General features: G+C 36.2%; 1 protein-coding gene across 3 annotated transcripts in view; it reads left to right on the forward strand.

Moving 5' to 3' along the window:
• The window catches only part of LOC114661132 (ankyrin repeat and fibronectin type-III domain-containing protein 1), a 261,597-nt gene that overhangs the window by 212,524 nt on the left and 26,165 nt on the right, over positions 1-22,908 (forward strand). For all 3 annotated transcript variants that reach the window (XM_051933396.1, XM_028814281.2, XM_051933397.1), the window contains 6 exons: positions 5,014-5,104; positions 7,037-7,144; positions 9,792-9,891; positions 13,580-13,712; positions 21,341-21,460; positions 22,515-22,730. In XM_051933396.1, the coding sequence (XP_051789356.1) occupies positions 5,014-5,104; positions 7,037-7,144; positions 9,792-9,891; positions 13,580-13,712; positions 21,341-21,460; positions 22,515-22,730 (768 nt within the window). The remainder of the gene's footprint in view (positions 1-5,013; positions 5,105-7,036; positions 7,145-9,791; positions 9,892-13,579; positions 13,713-21,340; positions 21,461-22,514; positions 22,731-22,908) is intronic.

Here is a 22,908-nt window from a genome sequence, read left to right on the forward strand (position 1 = left end):
TCCTCACTTACTCAAACCTGATCAAAATGCCAAAGGCAGTTAAGAATAAAGTGCATATTGATGAGACATTTGAGGAAGCTGAGAAATACCCACTTTTAAAGTACTGCCAGGTTTTGTTCGAAAAGCAAGGTAGTACTGTGCTTACTGCTCAGCTAAACAAATTATAATACACTTGATGTTATACAGTATCTATAGGGCAAAGATTTGAAGTAAACAGGAGAAGGACGTGAAAGCAGAAATGGGTCAAAACCAGGAGATTAAAGAAAGCAGAGTGGCCAAAAACGAAGAGTAAGATACTAAGTCAGGAGAAAAAGCAAAGGTCAATACACAAAAGAATGAAGCAGAAAGATTTTTAGAAAGCAATTGAATTGGGCTTTTCATCTGCAACTCAGATAGTGAAAGATTACCTCAGAAAATCTGTTACATTGCAATACTCAGGTCACGACCTCTGAGGACACGCCCATGATAACCATCATGTATCCTAACAAGGGGCCCACAAAAGTGCAGCAAATACATGCAAAAGAAAATGGTGACTTTCCAATGGACTCTAAAAATATATATATATATATATATATATATATATATATATATATATATATATATATATATATATATTTCCTGGATCACAAAATTTGATACACAATTAAATCCTAACATACTGTATGATTCAACAAGACTTTTCTTGTTTTTTTATTTGTATATATGGACTGAATTTTTTGGTGCTCCATTTACTGTTTTTATGTATTTATAATAATTTCAGTAAGACGTTCTCTGCTGTCTCTGGATTACATTTTTGCTTGCTTTCTGAAGTACCTTGTGACGGTGCCCCTGATGACAATAAAGACTGATTGATCTAGCTGGCAGAGCTGAGCTGTAGACATGTTATACTTTCATGCTGCTTTACAGAAACCATTGATACTTTTATATTGTGATAAGGAGTGGGTGCTAAGAGCTTTGAGTCTTCTAATGAGTTTAGCTCTTGGAGAAGATGCTAAAAATGACTTGGAGCCACTGTAATGTAGCTAGATTTTGGATAATATGAGAACTGATTTCTAGATCAGTTTAGAGTTTTAACAGGGGAAAAACATTATGTAAATCCAGAAGAGAAAAGAAAAGATGAGTCTTTGTGAATTACTTCTCTGTACAACTAGTATGAAGGAGTTTAAAGAATAAGCTGCTGCTGTAAGTCTTGAGTGAAACAACCAGTGAGGCAACAGACGAGGTTTGCCTTTCTGGAGTTTACAACATACTAAATATACCCAAACGTTTTTCTTCTTTTTGATTAATTTATTCTTGTGTGATGTGAGCGTGGCTTGTATTATTTTCAATAACCTTTGGTAATTCAATCTCCTTGTGTATCAAAGATGAAAGTATCATAATCACTTAAAAAGAGAAAAAGCAAATAAAACAGCCAGTTGCTTCTCTGCACTGAAAATAGTCTGGCTATAGGCCAAGATTCTTTTTCAAAGCATGTTCTTATTTTGAATATGCTTGTTACCATGCTTATTAGCTTTTAAATTCTTTTCCCATTTTTTATATTACAATAATATGAACTCAACCTTTTCTCTAATGTTTGTAATGGGAAGACAAAAGCAAAACTTTAACGTTACAAAAAATGCTGTTATTCTCCATGCATGAGTGGAAAACACTGAGCTGAACATTCTTTGGCTTCAGCTTCCATGGAAAAAGTGCTGCTTATAATTGTGCTTGGGCTCCACTTTAATTTTGGCTTTCAATTAAATTAACTTTTTTTCCTATACTCAGCTGCCTATAGTTCATGCTTTAAGTATATTTATTCGTCTGATACTAGAATATCCCATAACACAAGATGAGGCTTTTCATCAAAATGGAGGATTAATCTAGGCAGTACTACTGAAACAAACTGAGAAAGCAGGATTAGTATGATGCAAGGAAAACAACGCATGCTTGAGAAGGGGCAGTTTGCACATCACAGTTCACAGCACTTACTGTGCGTTAGCTTCTGAAAAGAGACATTTTTGAATGGGATGAATGCAAGAACATTATAGGGAACTCTAAAATAATGAAGATGTAGATTAGCTTCAGCAGCAATTTAGTTTACCACTCATACACACACAATTTGCTTGTCTAATTAAGAGTTAGACTGTACTGGATTCATATAAACACTGTCACTGCTGAAGGTTTTGTATATACTGTACCACCTCGTAAAGAATGAATCTATAGTGTTCTTTTAGAAGAAATCCACTGGCCCTGTGTGTCCTACCCCTTTTTCCAGTCAGTGATTTTTGACAAAAACAGGATATTACTGACACTCTACTTTTTCTCTCTCTCACATGTTCTCTCTATCACCTTTCCACTAATGAGTTGATCCCATCTACTACCCATGTCATCAGACTAATGATAGATGCTCAGGGATTTTTTTGCAGATCCACAGAAGTAACCAGTGGACGGATTAATGACTTCAGATCTTGCAACTACACAGTTTTCTCTTTTCTGAAGAGACAATACACATAGACATATTAGGTTTTTGGTGAGATACTCTTCCCCTGTCCATGTCCGTCTGCATTTACAGTGCCTTCAGAAACTATTCAGACCCCTTCATTATTTTGAAAATTTCTGTGTTGCAGTCTTGAACTAAAATTCACCATATTCATCAAACAACACTTAATATCATAGAAGACAAACTGAAAACAGGATTTTAGAAACTTTTACAAATGTATTAAAAAATATATATATATCCCATTGACGTAAGTATTCTGATCCTTTGCTATGAACTCTGGCTCAGTTACATCCCATTCTATTGATCATTATTGACATGGTTCTACATTTTGTTTGGAGTACAGCTGTGGTCAGTTTATCTGACTTGACACGATTAGGAAATGCACACATCTATCTTTAGAAGGTCCCAAAACTGAGCAAAACCTAAGCCATGAGGTTGAAGAAATTGCCGGCACAGCTTAGTGACAGCATTGTGTCAAGGCAGAGTTCTAGAAGGCTACAAAAATTTGTATAGCACTTAAATTTTCCAAGAGTGCAGTGGTGTCCATAACTCTCAAATGGAAGAAGTTTGGAATGACCATGACCCTACCTAGAGCTGGCCACCTGGCCAAACTGAGCAATCATGACAGAAAGGCCATGATAACAGGGCCATGGTTAGGCTCCAAAGAAACTGTGTGGAGATGGAAGAAACTTCCAGAAGAATAACCACCACTGCAACACTCCACCAGTCTGAGTTTTATGACAGAGAGGCCAGACAAAAGCCTCTCTTCAATAAATGATGTATGAAAGCCCACTCGAATTTTGCAAAAAGGCACCTAAAGGCCTCCTAGACTGTTAGAAACAATATTCTCCAGCCTAATTAAATCAAGATTACTGTTAAATCTGGAGGAAACAAGGCTCTGCTCAACATATGTGCAATACCATTCTAATGGTAAAGTATGGCGGTGGCAGGATTATGCCGTCGGTTTTTCTTTCAGCAGCAGGAACTGGTCAGGGTTGATGAAAAACTGAATGGTGCAAAGTAGAGATATCTTCAATGAAAACCTGATCCACAGTGCTCTGGACTTCACTCAGAGCGGAAGGTTCACCTTGCAAAATGACAATTACATTAAGCACGAATTAAAGACAACACAGGAGTAGCTTAGGGACAAACAGCTTTGAGTTGCTTAGTCAGAGCCTAAACTTCAACCCAACTGAAACATCTCCGACAGTCCATCAACAGTCTACATCCAACCTGAGAAAGCCTGTGAGGTTCCTCAGAGAAGAATGGCATAAAATTGCCAAATTCAGGTGTGCAAAGCTTGTCTCATCATATCCAAGGAGAATCCAGGCTATAATTTCTACCCATGGGTCTTCGACTAAGTACTGAGAAAAAGGTCAGAATACTTGTGTCATTGTGAAATTTCAGTTTGTTATATTTAATACATTTGAAAATATTTCTAAAATTACAAAGAAAAACCTTTGCGTTTGCTTGTTATTCTGGTGTACTCAGCATTGCATGATGTGGGAAAAAAATGAATTGAAATGATTCTAGCACAAGACTGCAACATAGCAAAAGGTGAAAAAGTGAAGAGGTCTGAGGAGTTTCTGAATCCACTGTATACCCAGAAGTGAGGACTGAAGATCAAACTCATAGTAAAGGTAAAGAATTTGGTGGATAAATTGTTGGTTTGCAGTCGGATATCTGAATATATGGAGATCTAAAGACAGAGTCAGTCAGATATGTGCAGTTATGATTAATACAATTTCAAGCTGGGTGCTACTGATGAAATACTGCAATTCTCCACACTAACTGCATGTCATTATGATATTATGCCTTCACTTAATTCTTCAGGTGTTTTATTTTAGACTGATCAACCTTTAAAACAGTATGCAGTAGAGGCTGCTGTAGGCACTGATAATGTTGGTGCAGAAGTGGTGGATAATCATGAATAAAATGTGGCTAAAAGACTGGAGAAGTTTGATTATATAGTTACAAACAATGGTAGCAAAATGAGGTTCAAAATATTTTGAATTCATTATTCAGAAATATGTATCTATTTTCATGACAACACAATACAATTACCAAACTAATTTATTTAGTATGCATTTCAAAAAAGATTCTGAAAGAGTATCCTTATGCAAAGAGGTGGAGACAGGTTGGTCTCAGTCTCATGTATGTAAAGGATTATGAAGTGAACACTGTCTAGGGACATCAGTCACAGAGTTTGAGGTGTCCAACCCTGAGGCTATAATATCTATTGGAAGGAAGGCGGAACTGAAGAGCCCTAGTGTGTCACTTTTAAACCCAACCACAGAAGGAGGAAAATGTAATAGTAGGGATTACATTTGTTTTATTTTACTAAAATGAAATAAACATGGCTGTCTCTGCATTCTGGTGTTTCTCAGGTTCCTTTATATTTTTACTTCTCTTTGCTAGTTAAAGCCATTATGACTTCAGGGAGAATAAATTCAGTATAACAAGTGAGAAAGCGACACTGATGTGTTCACTTTGTATTTTTTTTAAACAGATGTCTTTGTCTGCCTGTGTTTTAGGGCTTTGAGTACTATGTAAGAGTTTCAGCATACAACATGAAGGGATGGAGTCCTGCTCAGAACTCTCTTCCAGCTTGTGCTGCTCCATCCAGTAAGTTAATTAACGTTTTTCTTAAAATTCAGAAAAAAGGTAAAAGTAATAGGTTTTTACCTTGATGCTTTTTTATCTCTGTAACATTATTTAAGAAAGTTGGAGTTGCTGAAGAAATATCAGCCATTATAACTCTAAATTGGGTTTAAAATATACATTTGGGATTTTTCAAGCCAAAGGTATTTCTTCACAATCATGGTATTTAGTAATATGTATAATAAATCCATTATCCAACCCGCTATATCCTAACTACAGGGTCACAGGGGTCTGCTGGAGCCAATCCCAGCCAACACAGGGTGCAAGGCAGGAAACAAACCCTAGGCAGGGCGCCAGCCCACCGCAGGGTGCACACACACACACACTCACACACCAAGCACACACTAGGGACAATTTAGAATCACCAATCCACCTAACCTGCATGTCATTGGACTGTGGGAGGAAACCGGAGTACCCGGAGGAAACCTACGCAGACACGGGGAGAACATGCAAACTCCACACAGGGAGGACCCGGGAAGCGCTACCCACAACAAAAAAAGTAATATGTGCATATTTTAATTGAATTACAACAAAGGCATACCTACAAAAAAAGCATACAAATATATTTTAAATTCACATTCACAAATGATGATCCTACACATCTTTAAGTGACTGTTATAATAATTAACTTTTTGTTATAATTAGGTCAGAACACGGATCTATTGAAAGGGGTAAAAATTATGAGAATACATTTATCTTGGTGTGAGGGGGAGACCATGTTACTACCTAAAGGCAACATCAGATTTATGTCTCAAAACAACTTGCAGAGTTTAAGGAGATTATGCCATATTTAAGGACTAGACCTGTTAAAATCTCATCACTCTTTAATCACCTTAAGTGAATCGCAGTGTGTGACTTATTACAAGACTGTTTACGAGTTTTCATACCAGTTCCAAGTTGTATACTGCAAGCATCACAAGGAGAGGGTCATTTGGGCAGCCAATTGATGTAAAGAATGTAAAGAAGAGGAGCACTACATGAAAGTAAACAAACACCCTATTCAACTGAGTTGCAGTGTACCATTTTCAAAACTCACGGCAAGGACACATAAATGTTAAAAGTACTCCTCTCACTTTTAAAATTACCTTAGAGTGGGGTAGGAGTGTGGGGTAGGAGTGAATAATAATACAAGCTAGAAGAAAGAGGTAAGTTACAAGTAAGAAAACCTGCCTTTCTTAACATTCTGAATTGAACATCTCCTTAGTGACATAGCAGACAAGAGCTTTCCTCAGGGAAGTGGACAGCTGGGTTTTGATTCTGGGTGGTCTAACTTCTGAAATATGGCTGTGTCATTTTCAGGCTATAGTATTCCAAAAATGTCTGTAAGAAGGACCATGTTGCTGTGTTGCATATGCCAGTGATTAGGGCACAAACTCACACTGTTCCAGTGTGGTGCTGGTGGGTCACCCACTGCACTCAGGTCCCAATCCAGTTGGTTTCATTTGTGGTGCATGCGGCAACATGCTATCAGTACATGCTCCCAACCTCTAGCTTTCTCTATATATACAGTCACAGTCACTATCATATGAGTCTCTCTCTCATATCACTGTCACCGCCTGCAGTGTGTGCGATTGTATTGTCCTTTAAAATTTACAGTATGCTTTTATATAATCTGAGATAGTACTTTAGGATACAGATACCTAACTTTTCTGATGCTGTGGAGATAAACAGATGTCCTAATGTTAATGGAAATTTTTCTTTCTTTCTCCACCCATGATCTAATAGTATGTGTTTGGTGATTCTAGCCCTTTAACTTGGACAATAAAGGTATGACATAATACATGAGCTGGTTTTACTGTTTGTGCTTTTATGGCTTTAAAATATAAGATTATGGTGATCAATTAAATATTAAATTATTTAAATGACTGAATTAAACTTTTGTTGTTTTGTTATTAGACTGGAGGGAGATTGATGGACGAACACCAAGAGACAAAGGGAAGAAAGAAGCTTTGGAGCAGCTACTCCAGCAGGTTAAAAATTCCCATCAGCAGGGCACATGTCAGGGTAAGTACACCATATGAAGATGCAAGGCAGTGGTACTTGAACTTAGAAGCTTACATTATGGGATAGACATTTACTAGTGAAATTAATGTGATAAACCCATTTTCCTATATATCTATCTATCTATCTATCTATCTATCTATCTATCTATCTATCATTTTGTATAAAAGTTTTTATTTTATGGCAGCATTGTTCTCATATTTTAACTCATATTTTAATACGAAATGAACTGTTCTCACCCACCCACGGAAAAGAACAAACAGCAAAGATGTGTAGAGTTAAAATAATATTTGATACAATGTACAGGCTAGTGGTATAAAGCACGGGATGAAAAATGCAAACAGGTGAAAGAAGCTAAGAGGATTCAAAGGGACATATTTAAAACATAACTTTAAAATCAGCATGGAATGGTCCATTTAGTTTACTTGTTGTATTTATTTGCTTAGCAGATGTTTTTTATTGGGCGGCACGGTGGCGCAGTGGGTAGCGCTGCTGCCTCGCAGTTGGGAGACCTGGGGACCCGGGTTCGCTTCCCGGGTCCTCCCTGCGTGGAGTTTGCATGTTCTCCCCGTGTCTGCGTGGGTTTCCTCCGGGCGCTCCGGTTTCCTCCCACAGTCCAAAGACATGCTGGTTAGGTGGATTGGCGATTCTAAATTGGCCCTAGTGTGTGCTTGGTGTGTGGGTGTGTTTGTGTGTGCCCTGCGGTGGGTTGGCACCCTGCCCAGGATTGGTTCCCTGCCTTGTGCCCTGTGTTGGCTGGGATTGGCTCCAGCAGACCCCCGTGACCCTGTGTTCGGATTCAGCGGGTTGGAAAATGGATGGATGGATGGATGTTTTTTATTCAAAGCAACATACAACAGCATTAAACATAATTAAGTAACATTATGCTAGGGCCTGGTGTAATAAGACAGGTAATAAAAGTTGATTGCCACACGTAATAACAAATAATTTATAATCATAGATTATAATTGATAAAGCAATTAAACTTAAACAACAAATGCAGTACTACCTCTTTAGTAATACCACAGGAAGTCATGTGACAGAAGATTATACAATACAATACAACTGACTGTACTGTATAATTATATAGAATCAAGCACATTCAATTTTTTTAATATTTATTTTGTACATGTAGAGTAAAATTAACAGTAAAGTGAATCAAATGAACCATTTAAATTAGTTAATTTTAAACCAAATATATTAGGTCAAATGAAGCTGCATAGATTGAAAGATTAGTATGGGGTGGCCTAACGTCTCTATCCACATCGACCTTTATAGATCTAGGTGTGTGTGGGTATGTGTGCGTTCATTTGTTTTTCTTCATCATCCAGCTGTGCTCTGGAAAGACAAGTTAGCTGTCTGCTATCTTCACTACCTGTCTGCTATCTTCAAATTTCTTTGTGTGTGGGGCAAGCACGTGCTGGTGTGTGTCTCTGTCTGTGCATTCATGTATATTTCAATAAATGAAGTATCTCTAAAACTGCTTACACAAACATTTTGCAAATCAATAGGCCTGATCCAATGACTATAATGAAACAGATTGCAAAAATCTGTGTAAAATTAAACAATTTTTTACAGCAGTAATCATTGGACATCGGTCAAACTGTTTTTGAAGAATATGGGGTATGCATTGGACCAAATTAAACTAAAGGCAATAGGCATGGAACCTGTAACAAGGCAAACACAGTGCAGCTTGAAAATTATAGATCAATTTTTTCAGAAGTTATCATTGTACAGTACATATTGTAGGTCTTGGCATTCAGGGCAGATATCTCAGAAACCGCTTTTTATAAATTGTTCTATCTTTGCTGAAATATAGTCATCCAGGTGATGTACACAATAAAAAAACTGTGTAATTTTCCATCGAAAACTGTAATTTTAAGATGTGAATATCTATTTCAATATTCCTCAGACACACATACACATACAGATATCATGCTAAATTCAACTTTTCTCAACATTTTGAACAACGTAGAGCCAGAATGTGAAGTTAACTCAGTAGAAAACATCACAAAACTTGCTTGGAAATAAAAGAAGGTTTGTGCATGCTCATAGAAATTTGATTTCAATAGTTTGGTAAGAATGTATGAAAAAGTTTTACAAATTCCTATAGTATGCAGTCCTTTTATTTGTCTGAAGTGCAATAAAATGTCTAGAATATATTAATTATATTTTAAAAATACTTAGCTAACACTGAGTAAATTAAGGTCTAATTTTATTCCCGTTTCATTCTCTTGGTAATCTGATATTGCTTTAAACTTAACTAATTAATATTTGATATCCTGTGTTGTGACAGATTCTCACCCTGTGGTCTTTTCTAGCTTCTTTTTATGTTTGTTATAATATAAAATTTTGCAAAAAATCTTTGTAACCTTTGACTCAGTCTTGTTGGCCCATTACCAAGCTAAATTACTAGTCACAGCAACACATATCTCTCAAATATCTTTTATTTGGACTAACATTTTACTGTCTAAAATAATGATTATCTTACGTTTGGTGGTCTAAACAGCTATACAGTTAAAAAAAATCACATGAAAGTAGAAATCCTGAAATCCTAAATGTATTTTCTGTCTTAAAAATTTAAACTGGAAATCTAAAAATATGAAGATGCATCACTACTTGACAGTATGATGGTATGTTCTCTTCCTAGATGCATCCAAAGCCCAATCCCAGACCAGAAAGCACTCTGTTTCAAAAAGTCTGAGGTATCTCTTCCAGCCAGCCAGCAAGTACATCAAAACTCTGAAAAGGTAAATGCCTGCTCTTGACGTGTTTATTTTTATTTTGTCAACCAACATAAGGTGTTACTTCATAGAAATAACACTCAGTACCAGTAGTACTTTATTAAATGTGTTAAATCACTCTGCACAGCCATAAAACACCAGAATCCACCTGGAATTTTGTAAATTCTAACTTTTTTGTTTTTAGATTTTTCCTGATATATGATTTTTAAATGTTAAACCCTGAAGATCAGAATTTAAAAAAATGCCTTATTTAATGCTTCAGTGCTATGTTGTATTGTTGCTAAATCACTTATTTCATCCATCCATTTTCCAACCCGCTGAATCCGAACACAGGGTCACGGGGGTCTGCTGGAGCCAATCCCAGCCAACACAGGGCACAAGGCAGGGAACCAATCCTGGGCAGGGTGCCAACCCACCGCAGGACACACACAAACACACCCACACACCAAGCACACACTAGGGCCAATTTAGAATCACCAATCCACCTAACCTGCATGTCTTTGGACTGTGGGAGGAAACCGGAGCGCCCGGAGGAAACCCACGCAGACACGGGGAGAACATGCAAACTCCACGCAGGGTGGACCCGGGAAGCGAACCCAGGTCTCCTAACTGCGAGGCAGCAGCGCTACCACTGCGCCACCGTGCCGCCCTAAATCACTTATTTTTCTACCCTAATTACATTTATTATTAAATTAACTTCTTTCATTTATGTTAGATGGGTTACTATGGTGTTATCATGAAAGTCGTCAAGTGCCACTCTACTTTATTGTGCAAAATTGTCAACTGGAATTTTGGGAAGAGCAATATTCCAGCCAACCTCCTAATCCGAATTGCTGACTTCATCTGTAAAATTAGAATCCTAAAAAAAGTACTTTTATAGTAATTCATGAAATCTCTAGCACAATAAACATTTTATTTTAGCTATAATGTTTTAGTATTTGAGTATAAATCTCCTCTTCTGGCTGGGTACTATTCTTAGTGGCTATATTTTTAGATTTTTTTGCTTGTGCCCTACACCATACAGTGAGGGAAGAGTTGATATAAGCTTAACTACAGTAAATTATGATATAGCCACTGCGTTAGGGCAGGAAGTAAAAATGATCTCAAAGCAGAAAGATCACTATAGTGAGCATTGATATACTTCCTATCAATCCCAATCATTTCCTTATTCAGTTTATATGTACTGTTTTGCTCTCTTTCTAACAAAGCAACTTAGGATTTATGTGCTCAGGCAGACAAGCTGGTACCTCTTCTATTGAAGCCGTAGGATCGTGCACTTGCCTTTTGCAGGAATTTTTGTGTAAGGTGGTGAAGGACATGTAAATTCTTTCCCTGATTTTTTGTACTGGAAGCTCTACAATTGTTTAATGACTGTTAAAGAGGATGAGCTGAGCACTTTTATTTCATGGTATTAGCACCTCTTAAATACAGTAACATAATTTGCAACATAATTCATTATTTCTTTGTTGTTTGGAAGTTGACTGCTGTTTACCAATAACAAACGTTTACTTCTGTACCATAAAATTATGGAAACTGCAATAAGAATGAAATATGAAAAGTGCCTATATGAGAATAAACCAGCAGCCAGCATGGGCTTATAAGATAAAGAGCTTGCCAACCAATCTTTTAAATTTTCTGAGCAGGCAATGCAAGGCTTTCCAAAAGCCTTTGACTCAGTTGTCTCACACCTAAGATTTAATTCTGAAACTAGAATCTGTTTACATCTGAAGCAACCTACAAAACTGGATCTCAAGTTGGTTAACTGGGAGGAGACAAATAGTACAGATGAGAGGAGAATGCCTCACATGAAATTAAGATATCAGTGTTTTACCTCAGGGGTCTGCACCTTGGACCATTGCTTTTTCCGATTTATATTAATGACATACAGTTCAATATAGTAAGTAAACTTGTGAAATTTGCAGGTGATATTAAAATTGGATGAATGGTAGACACAAATGAGGCAGCAAAAATAATTCTAAAAGACATGGACAGGCTTTATGATTGGGTGAACACTTGAAAAATGCAGTTTAATGTAGAAAAGTGTAAAGTGCTGCATGTGGGCAAAAGGAACATCAATTATTAATACAATATGGGAGACACTGTCCTAAAGGAAGCAACCTTAGAAATGGATTTAGGGGATTATGCTGAAACAACATTTTCATTATATAAGCAATGTGTAGAACTTATTAAAAATGCAAAAAAAAAAATTAGGTTATATCATAAAAACTTTAATACTGTATACAGTATATCATGGAATGTTTTGCTCAGACATACATACATATATATATATATATATATATATATATATATATATATATATATATATATATATATATATATATATATATATATATATATATATATAATGCACAGCATCTGCGGTATTGTGTGCATTTCTGGTCACCACGCTACAAGAAAGACAGAGCAGCACTTGAAACTATGCAGAGGACTTCAACGAGGCACATCACTGAACTTAAGGACATGCCTGTGACAGACTCAGAGAATTAAACATGAGCGGAGGAGTCTACGTAGGGACCTAATCCAGGTCTTCAAAATTCTCAAAGGCATCAATAAAAAAGATCCAGCAGAATTATTTCAACTGAATGATGAGGACACAAGTGGAAATTAAAAGGAAGTGCATTTAGGACTCAAGCCAGTGAGCCATGTAGTTGAAGCAGAAACCTAGAGAACCTTTAAGAAAAAACTGGATAAGATATTGGGACAGCTTAGATATTAGCTAAACAAGCGTGCTTGATGAACTCCTCTCATTTCCCAAATCTCTTATGTTCTTATTTTAATCAGTAGTTTTTTTCATGTCTGCAACTTTGAGATTCAAGTACAGTATACAAAGTAATGAAAAATGCAATGAATATAGCACTTGACTAAAAAAATGCAGTTGGTGGGCAGAACAGAACACTTTCATGTGTGAATGCTTTTCACGTAGGAAAGTGCCAGATTATCTTGGTATGTGTGAATGAGCAAATCGCAGCCAATTCTTGAGACAATTAACTCAGAATATCCTAAATTGCATATTTAGTGGCAATATGACTATTGCGCATCAAAACTATTTATATCAGGATTGTAAATACAGTTTGAATTAGAATGGAAATGAAAAGGCCTTTGGTCATCAGATGTGGTCAGTGTTATGATATGCAGTTTTCTCCAAGGCAAAAAGGGAAATGACTCCAAAAACAAGCTAGGGAGCAGGCCAGAATCCTACTTAGTCTGACCAGCAGAGGCTCACCTGACATCATCCATTCTCCAAAGGCTACCTGCTGGTTTTACCTGGGCAGGCCAAACAATTAAAAAAGTCCCAAAAGAAACCAAAAGTCCCACGAGAAGAAGGATAATCTCTAATCCTGCTTGTGCACAAAAACAGCAACACATAATCTTTAGAAATAAAACATTTCTTAATGAAAAAGTGAGAAAATAAGGTACAAAAGGTCAGAGGAACAAAAGGAGACACAAGACAAACCACAGCAAAAATGCCCCAGTCATTGCCTAGAAATCAGAATCCTTAATACAAAGCAAAAAGTGATGGAAAAACAGAAAATCAACAACAAAAACACAGCAATAGTAACAGAAACTCCAAAAATGAATGACTCCTAAATTCTGAGCCTTTTTAGCCAGTTTAAATAGTCTGAGGGAGGGCTTGGAAATGTATTTTATGAATACTCTTTAATTTTTTTTTCAGGGGTTTATATTTTACATCAATAATTTATCGGGATGGTAATGTCCTGGTAACACAAGAAGAGCAAATCCCTATAGTGGAGATGGATGACTCCTACTCAAGTTCCCTTATGCATGACTTCCTATGGTTCACAAAGGTAAGTGTGTTGGTGCAGAACTTCATTACATGACCCTTTGCAGTGAAAATGAAAAGCATAAGATGCCCTCAGACATTAACATTATGTTTTAAGTACTCACTTAAAAAGTATTTTTGCTGCTGATTAATTCTGTCTGTTTCTTTAAAAATGATCCTTTCTCAAATCTGCTAGGTGACACCTGCAGTACAAAAGTAACTTTGTAAGAAAGCATTCATTCATTGTGTTTTCTTTTTTTTGGTGAATTTTGAATCATTTAAACAATTTTATTGCATTAGGAATTATAACAAATGTTCATTTTATTTAATTTTGGATATGAGACAATCATTTTTGAGAATGCTAGTGAAGTCAAGTCAAGTCATTTATTTATATAGCACATTTAAAAACAACAGGAGCTGACCCAAAGTGCTTTCTGGATTAAAAGAATACATACAGTGCATCCGGAAAGTATTCACAGCGCATCACTTTTTCCACATTTTGCTATGTTACAGCCTTATTCCAAAATGGATTAAATTCATTTTTTTCCTCAGAATTCTGCACACAACACCCCATAATGACAACGTGAAAAAAGTTTACTTGAGATTTTTGCAAATTTATTAAAAATAAAAAAACTGAGAAATCACATGTACATAAGTATTCACAGCCTTTGCTCAATACTTTGTCGATGCACCTTTGGCAGCAATTCCAGCCTCAAGTCTTTTTGAATATGATGCCACAAGCTTGGCACACCTATCCTTGGCCAGTGTTGCCCATTCCTCTTTGCAGCGCCTCTCAAGCTCCATCAGGTTGGATGGGAAGTGTCGGTGCACAGCCATTTTAAGATCTCTCCAGAGATGTTCAATCGAATTCAAGTCTGGGCTCTGGCTGGGCCACTCAAGGACATTCACAGAGTTGTCCTGAAGCCATTCCTTTGATATCTTGGCTGTGTGCTTAGGGTCATTATCCTGCTGAAAGATGAACCATCGCCCCAGTCTGAGGTCAAGAGCACTCTGGGGCAGGTTTTCATCCAGGATGTCTCTGTACATTGCTGCAGTCATCTTTCACTTTATCCTGACTAGTCTCCCAGTCCCTGCAGCTGAAAAACATCCCCACAGCATGATGCTGCCACCACCATGCTTCAACTGTAGGGATGGTGCCAGGTTTCCCCCAGATGTGATGCCTGGCATTCACACCAAAGAGTTCAATCTTTGTCTCATCAGACCAGAGAATTTTCTTTCTCATGGTCTGAGAGTCCTTCAGGTGCCTTTTGGCAAACTCCAAGCAGGCTGCCATGTGCCTTTTACTAAGGAGTGGCTTCCGTCTGGCCACTCTACCATACAGGCCTGATTGGTGGATTGCTGCAGAGATGGTTGTCCTTCTGGAAAGTTCTCCTCTCTCCACAGAGGACCTCTGGAGCTCTGACAGAGTGACCATTGGGTTCTTGGTCACCTCCCTGACTAAGGCCTTCTCCCCCGATCGCTCAATTTAGATGGCCGGCCAGCTCTAGGAAGAGTCCTGGTGGTTTCGAACTTCTTCCACTTACGGATGATGGAGGCCACTGTGCTCATTGGGACCTTCAAAGCAGCAGAAATTTTTCTGTAACCTTCCCCAGATTTGTGCCTCGAGACAATCCTGTCTCAGAGGTCTACAGACAATTCCTTTGACTTCATGCTTGGTTTATGCTCTGATATGAACTGTCAACTGTGGGACTAATATAGACAGGTGTGTGCCTTTCCAAATCATGTCCAATCAACTGAATTTACCACAGGTGGACTCCAATTAAGCTGCAGAAACATCTCAAGGATGATCAGGGGAAACAGGATGCACCTGAGCTCAATTTTGAGCTTCATGGCAAAGGCTGTGAATACTTATGTACATGTGCTTTCTCAATTTTTTTATTTTTAATAAATTTGCAAAAACCTCAAGTAAACTTTTTTTCACGTTGTCATTATAGGGTGTTGTGTGTAGAATTCTGAGGAAAAAAATGAATTTAATCCATTTTGGAATAAGGCTGTAACATAACAAAATGTGGAAAAGTGATGCGCTGTGAATACTTTCTGGATGCACTGTACATAGTAAGTCAAAGTCAAAGCAAACCTTATTGTCATCTCAACCATATACAAGTATACAGATAGACAAAATTGCGAAGCTCAGGGTCCACAGTGTAACAACATGAAGTGCAAATAAAAAATTAAAATTAGAATTAAAATGAAAATTAAAATTTAAGATTAAAATTTAAAATTAAAATTAAAACACAAACAAGACAAGACATTCTCCAAAGACAAGACAAAGAAGTAGCAGCATTATTGACGTGTAGTAAGCAATATGAACATTGATGCAATGTATGGTATTATGCAATCTAGAAACATAAATATAGTCAATAAATATGTAATATAATAAATACATAATAGATATAGATAATACAGTATACAAGTATATTATAAGTATATAAATATAACAACCTAAATAACATAGTACAATATAAAATATATAAAAAATATGCACACAAGAAGTAAGAAAATAGAAATTTAAATAAAATTAAAATTAAAGTAAATATAATACAATAAATAACATTAAGAAGAAGAGGGTAAGAGTTATTAAAATGTAATTAAAAGTAACATATAAGTGGACTTGACAAAAACCCTCAAGCTGAAATGAAAGCAAGAGAAAAAATCGGGAGTGGTCTCCCCTAGATTTTCTTGTATACTCAGATATGGGGATGGATATTTGAGGAATAAACCACAAGACAATGATTATATTTTTATATTATGTACATTAGAGAACCATCAACAATAAATAAAATCAATTTAATGATATATTGAACAATTATAATAAAAGTAATGTTGAATAACTTGGGCTCTGCTGCTGCATGAATAAAAGGTAAAGTACCACTTCAGGCTAGTGGACATAGCCCAAAATTTGATAGAACTCTACGTTTTGTACCTAATCCTTGTATGCAAAATTTGGTTGACCAAAGTGAAAGAGTACTGAAGTTATTATCATGCTTACACACACACAGAGACGGACCCACAGACATAATTCCAAAAATGGTATTTTCGGACTGAGGGAGGTCTAAAACATAGACATCAAATTTTTGGACGATTCCAATACTTTCCCTATACTTTGTATACAAGAAAGTAAGGGAAGTCTAAAATGGCGAGATTCATCAAAATCTCAACATCGAATCTTTGTATACGAGAAAGTAAAAAGATGGGTCTTTAATTTAGATTTAAACTCATCAATGGTAGGGCAGGACTTAATGTTGGATGGGAGACTATTCCGAAGTCTAGAGGCAGCTGCCGAGAAAGCCTGGTTACCTTTGGTTTTGAGATGTGAGTGAGGAACTGAGAGGAGTTGTTGTGAGGATGTCCTAAGTGACCAGGGGTGCTGAATATGGAAGCAGTAGATCTGAAATGTATTAAGTGCTTTAAAAACAAATAGCAAAATTTTAAAATCAACTCTGTATTTCACAGGTAACCAGTGCAAATGAGCTAGAACAGGACTGATATGCTGTCTTTTCTTTGTTCCAGTTAAAAGTCTAGCAGCTACACTTTTAATCAGTGTGAAATGGGACAGCCCAATATACAGAAAATTACAGAAGTCAAACCGAGAGGTGATAAAAGCACAGATAACTATTTCCAGGTCCTTATGAAATAAAATCTGCTTTAACGTGGCTATAGTTCTAAGATGATAAAAGCTGGCCTTTACAACATCGCTGACTTGTTTATTAAAATTCAATGAAGCATCCAAAAACACATCAAGGTTTTTAACTTTATTATGCAAATTTACGGACAGTAGACCAAGCACACTATTAAGGTTAGTGACAGAGTTTGGGGGGCCAAATATAATTACTTCAGATTTTGTTTTCATTTAGTCGAAGGAAGTTCCTGCCATCCAGCATTTAATGTCATCTAAGCAATTGAATAGTTTCTTCAAAGAGCAGGTGCTATCAGCTGTAACTGGTAGGTAAAACTGGGTGTGCCATCTGCATAACAATGATACGAAAAATTAGATTTTTCGAAGATAAAGCTGTGGGGAAGCATGTATAGTGAGAATAAAAGAGGCTCTAAAATCACACTTTGGGGAATGCCACATTTAATGAGAGTGGAGGACAAGGAACAGTTACCTGTTCTGACTGAGAAGCTTCCTTCTCTCAGGTAGGAAGTAAACCATTTTAACACTGGGCCCTGCAAACCAACTTTGACCTCCAAGAGTTTTAAAAGAATGTCATGGTCGATTGTGTCAAAAGCTGCACTAAGATCAAGCAGAATTAAAATTGCACAAGAACCACAATCTATATGAGAAGAATGTCATTCCGTACCTTCACCAGGGCAGATTCTGTGCCATGCAATACTTTAAAGCCAGACTGGAATTTGTCAAAAATGTTAAAATATTTTCAAGTAAGAGTAGAGCTGGGAGAATACAACATTTTTCCAATATCTTGGAAATAAATGGTAGCTTGGAGATTGGCCTGTAGTTTTTTGGTCACTGGGGTTTAGGCTAGGTCTCTTTAATAGAGGTTGCATGATTGCACATTTAAAACTAGAGGGTACAACACCGCTAGTTAATGAACTATTAATTATAGCCAAAGTAAGGGTGCAGATCGTAATAAAAACTTTCTTAAAAAGATGTGAAGGTATAATGTCTAAGGGGCAGTAAGTGGCATTAAGTAAGTTGTGAGACCAACTCAGATAACTAGGCAGATGACACTGGCTGAAATTTCTGGAAGTAACTGATTGGATGATGTGTCTCCAAGGAATCCATGTCTGGGGATTAGCTGTAGCTGTTTTAATAGGGCTTTGGTGAAGCTTTAAACAATCCTTAAAATTTCATTTGAGACCTGAAATTTGTCTCTTTTGCACTTAAACTCTGCCTTCCTGCAATCATGTCTAAGAGCCAGGGGGTGCCAACAGTCTTTACCTTGGGTTTTTTTAGTTTTAAAGGAGCTGTACAATCCAGAGCGTGAGAGCTAGATGAGTTGAAAAGAGAGACCAATTTTTCAGTGTCAGTGCATGAGAGAAGAGCATCTGAGAAATGAGATAAGTGAGTGAGCATGAAGGGCACAAATATGCCAAAGGGGAAAAAGGTAAACTATTCCCATGCCAAACAGGTGTATAGCTTGCGTCAGGTGTGTTTCTTAAAAAGGAAAAAAACAGGCTATATGTACAGGAAGGAAAATGTGGAAGTAATCTTTACCTTTTCCTTTAAGAGACAGTGATCCCTTGTCTATTTGCACATATGTCTGCCACTGAGAAACTTATACCTGTTTTCTAAATGTTACTGGTTTGAGGTTGACATTAAGGAAGCAATCTGATAAAACGCATTATTGTTTGTAACTTACCTTCATCACTTGAGAAGAACTGCTGCCTTAGCTCTTTCTATAAGTTTCATTTTGTATCCCAATGCTAAAGATCTGCCCTCTTTTCTTATTTGATCTAAGTAGTGTGCACATATAAGTTACTTTGCACCACTGTCACATTTTCCACATTACACCACATAACAATGTCGCAATAACATTTGCTATCCAAAATTAGAATGTTTTATGTGTGGGTGCAAAGCAATAAAAGGAATTCAGAGAACAGTGAGATGAGGAAAGCTTTGTAACAAGAAGGGCAGCACCTGCTAGCAACATACTCTAAGAATTTCAAATTCATGAGCTAGAGATTTATATTTATCTTTTTTTCTCTAATTTTCACATTTGGGAACAATAAAAGCAAAAATTATATCAATGTCTATTTAAAAAACAATGTGTGTATAAATCATTCATAAGGAAGTATTCTACTTTTACTTTTCCTAATCCTGTCTTCTGAAAGGATAGATAGATAGATAGATAGATAGATAGATAGATAGATAGATAGATAGATAGATAGATAGATAGATAGATAGATAGATAGATAGATAGTAGTTTATTATATCAATAATATGAATGAACATACTAAAAATGATAGGAAGGTACGGGTGACAGATATGAAAATTTTTATGATTGGACCAGTTAATATTAATAAGTATGAATTTGCAAAGAAAGTAATAATATTGTATAAGTCAAAGTCATATATTTGAAATAGATAACAAGAAATACAGAACATTCAAAAAATGTAAATAAAGTTAATACAGAAATCATAATCCAATACAGTAAATGTGTATAAACATAGTAAGTGAAAATAAAAATGAAAAAGAAACAATGCAACAATGAAAAAGCAATGATATATAATAAAAGTAAAAATATTTAAAAATACCATGTTGAAATGAAATTACAGATATCGTAAGATACAGATTCATTTATACCAAGTAAATGACACCTATATGCAGCAAAAAGAATACAAAAACATAGAAACAGAAAACAATATCTTTAAAAAATACAAATAACAAAAATATATCTGAAAACAAAATCATATTTATGTATATGTATCCTTTCCACAACAATTGTTTCACATATTTTTAAGGTGGGAATACCAGGAATGTCCCCCTACTTTGTATTAACTCTGGAAACAAATTTTTTGACAGTCAGCTTTACTAATATTATAGGGTCATCAATACAGGATAGAGGAATCCTCATGGAAGGGATGGACAATGGCAATTATAAGGTCATGTTCTTTCTCGTTTTCTGCTTTACTGTTTATGCTGTATTCCCCAGTGACACTACAATAATCATTGTTGCATTATCAATTATTCTGATGATGTGTGGTGATGAACATGACTTGAAAGGCATTTGTGAGTGAGAAATGATGAAGAAATTTAGAATTATCTAGTCCAATAGCAGCCAACCACCTCATTAACTCCCAACTCCCACTAAGACCTGGACAAACTACATCAATTATTTTCTTCCCAGTATTATATGGTTTTACAACTAAAATCACTACACATTAATGAATAACAGGTATAAAGACTCTTTTCACCAGTACGCCAAATATGTCCAGAAACTTTGTCAATTATTAGTTATCTAAGGACTGATATTAACTGACGTATATGTGAGATTTTTCAAATTTCAATCTGCTGTTATTATGTTATAGTTGGACAGAGTGATGGACAAATAATTAGATACATGTGACAGACACAAGTGAACATGTTCTTTAGGGGAAAAGCAAGAGAGTACTCAAAAGAAAGAAAAAATTAGTAAATGTTTTATCTTTTAACCAAAATCAAAACACAACCCAGAAGTCAAAACCAGAACTGTTCCTAAGATAGCCTTTTATTTTGCTTGAGCACAGGTCTCTCATGAGGTTCTTTCTTTAAGAGATCTAAAACTTTAGATGCTTGAGCAGTGCCAATGGCCATCTTATACAGTATATCATGGTCGCCATGGCATGTGATCATGTGCATAGCTACTATGCAGCATTACAGCGACCAGACACACAAAATGGTGGCAGCCTTTGATAAATACCCATAATACTCATAATAGATAACAATATAAAGAGTATTTAGATAAAAAATGTATTAATGATCCAAAAACAAAAAGGAGCAGACCACTTCCTAATATATTCCAGATAGTTGCCTCTTTCTGATTTTCCTTTGTGTAAACATTACTAATTAAAACCCTTAGCCATAACATACCTTTAATGAAATTCACACAATGAACAGTATATCTGTATAGTATGGAAGTTGCATTACTCTAACTCCACCTCTCTCTCTCTCTCTCTCTCTCACTGACCCAGGTGTCCTATTTGTGGCAGAACATTCTGTGGTTACGTCAGTGTATTAGTAGCTCCCTGTCTTCCTGCTCTTGCACCCTTCAGACCCGCCTCAAGATGCTTCAGGCAGTCTTCCACTTCCAGGTATTTGTTTTCTGTATAAAACATTTTATTTACATAACTGACTTTTTTTCTTTACAAATAACCATACAAATACGCATTTAATTAAGTTGCTAGTAGAGCTGCTATTTTGATAAATTTTTATCTGTCTACTGATGCAAGACCATAAATGCATATTTTAATTTGGGTAGTACACACCTGCTCCTTACATTCTTTACCATGCACTCCAGTAGATTTGCCACCTCTTGTTTATCAAGGACCTGCAGACCAAGAATACCACTACCTTTGCTATTATTTGTTCCATACAATTCCCTATTTACTCACTTTCTGACAAGCCACTAGCCATAGCACCTATGATAATATCCAGCATCAACCTGTTAATATGTCAATCCGGTCTTTTTGGCTTCCAAAGAACTCTCTTGTGTATGAATACCAAAGGAAAAGAAGATCAATGCTTGTTTCTGTGTTTTAAACTAAAGGCATACATTTAGTATTCCAAAGTACTCAACAACAAAATGAAAACTCTCAGACCTTTTGACTATGGTTTTGATAGTGCTTACGTTTCTACTTTACATCACTTTATACTTTACTACACCTGCGGTGATCTGACGTGTTTGGTTTCAGAACGCTTCTCTTCAGTTAATCAATCACATTCCAGACAAGCGCGCAAATTACAACAATGATAATACATTTAATGTAAGTATAATATATTTTGGGGAGAAAGTTGTCCTTGTCATTATGCCTTCTGTAAGCCTCAGCTTTTTGGTTACAACTTAATTATTCTATCAGGGTAATATGCATGAAAACATCACAGTGCAACAACAGCCTAAACTTTACACATGAACTGCAAAAGATACAGATATTTGATAAATAAACACGAAAGTTAGTAAATATATTCTTCAAGATGAAAAGCAGGACAATTTGATGAATGCATTCACTATGGGCCTTGATTTAGGTTTACTGCATATTTACTAATTTATATTCATTATATCAGTATGTTAGTAAACAGAAAGTTGTTTCTTTGCATCACATATTCCCCAAGAAGAGTAATAGGTAATTTCTTATTTTTACTTCACAGGAAATGCTGGGAATCCAAGACTTGGGGCAGGTTTATTTCGAACCTTTGAAAGATAAACATGGAAATGCACTTATTGTTACAATACAGGAGCTTGGTTCAAATCAGATTGTGGAAAACATGCGCTGGATAAAACTAAGTAAACTCCAGATGCAGAGAAAATCTATTTCTTCTCCAGAGGAACCCACTGCCCTGGACTTGCTGCTCATCACTTTGAATGTATGATGTTCAGAAAATTAGCAGTATTAATGCTGAATTCAGCTACCTTGATTTTATCGTATTTTTACCTTCCTTTTGGTGGCACGCCCTTGCAGGCACTTACAAGTCAAAAGAGTGTTGAGATTTTTTATCGTATTCCTTTTGTAAATGTAAATTAATGTGCTTTCCCATGTATTGC

This window comes from Erpetoichthys calabaricus, chromosome 11 (genome assembly GCF_900747795.2).
Source record: "Erpetoichthys calabaricus chromosome 11, fErpCal1.3, whole genome shotgun sequence".
Classification (NCBI taxonomy): domain Eukaryota; kingdom Metazoa; phylum Chordata; class Cladistia; order Polypteriformes; family Polypteridae; genus Erpetoichthys; species Erpetoichthys calabaricus.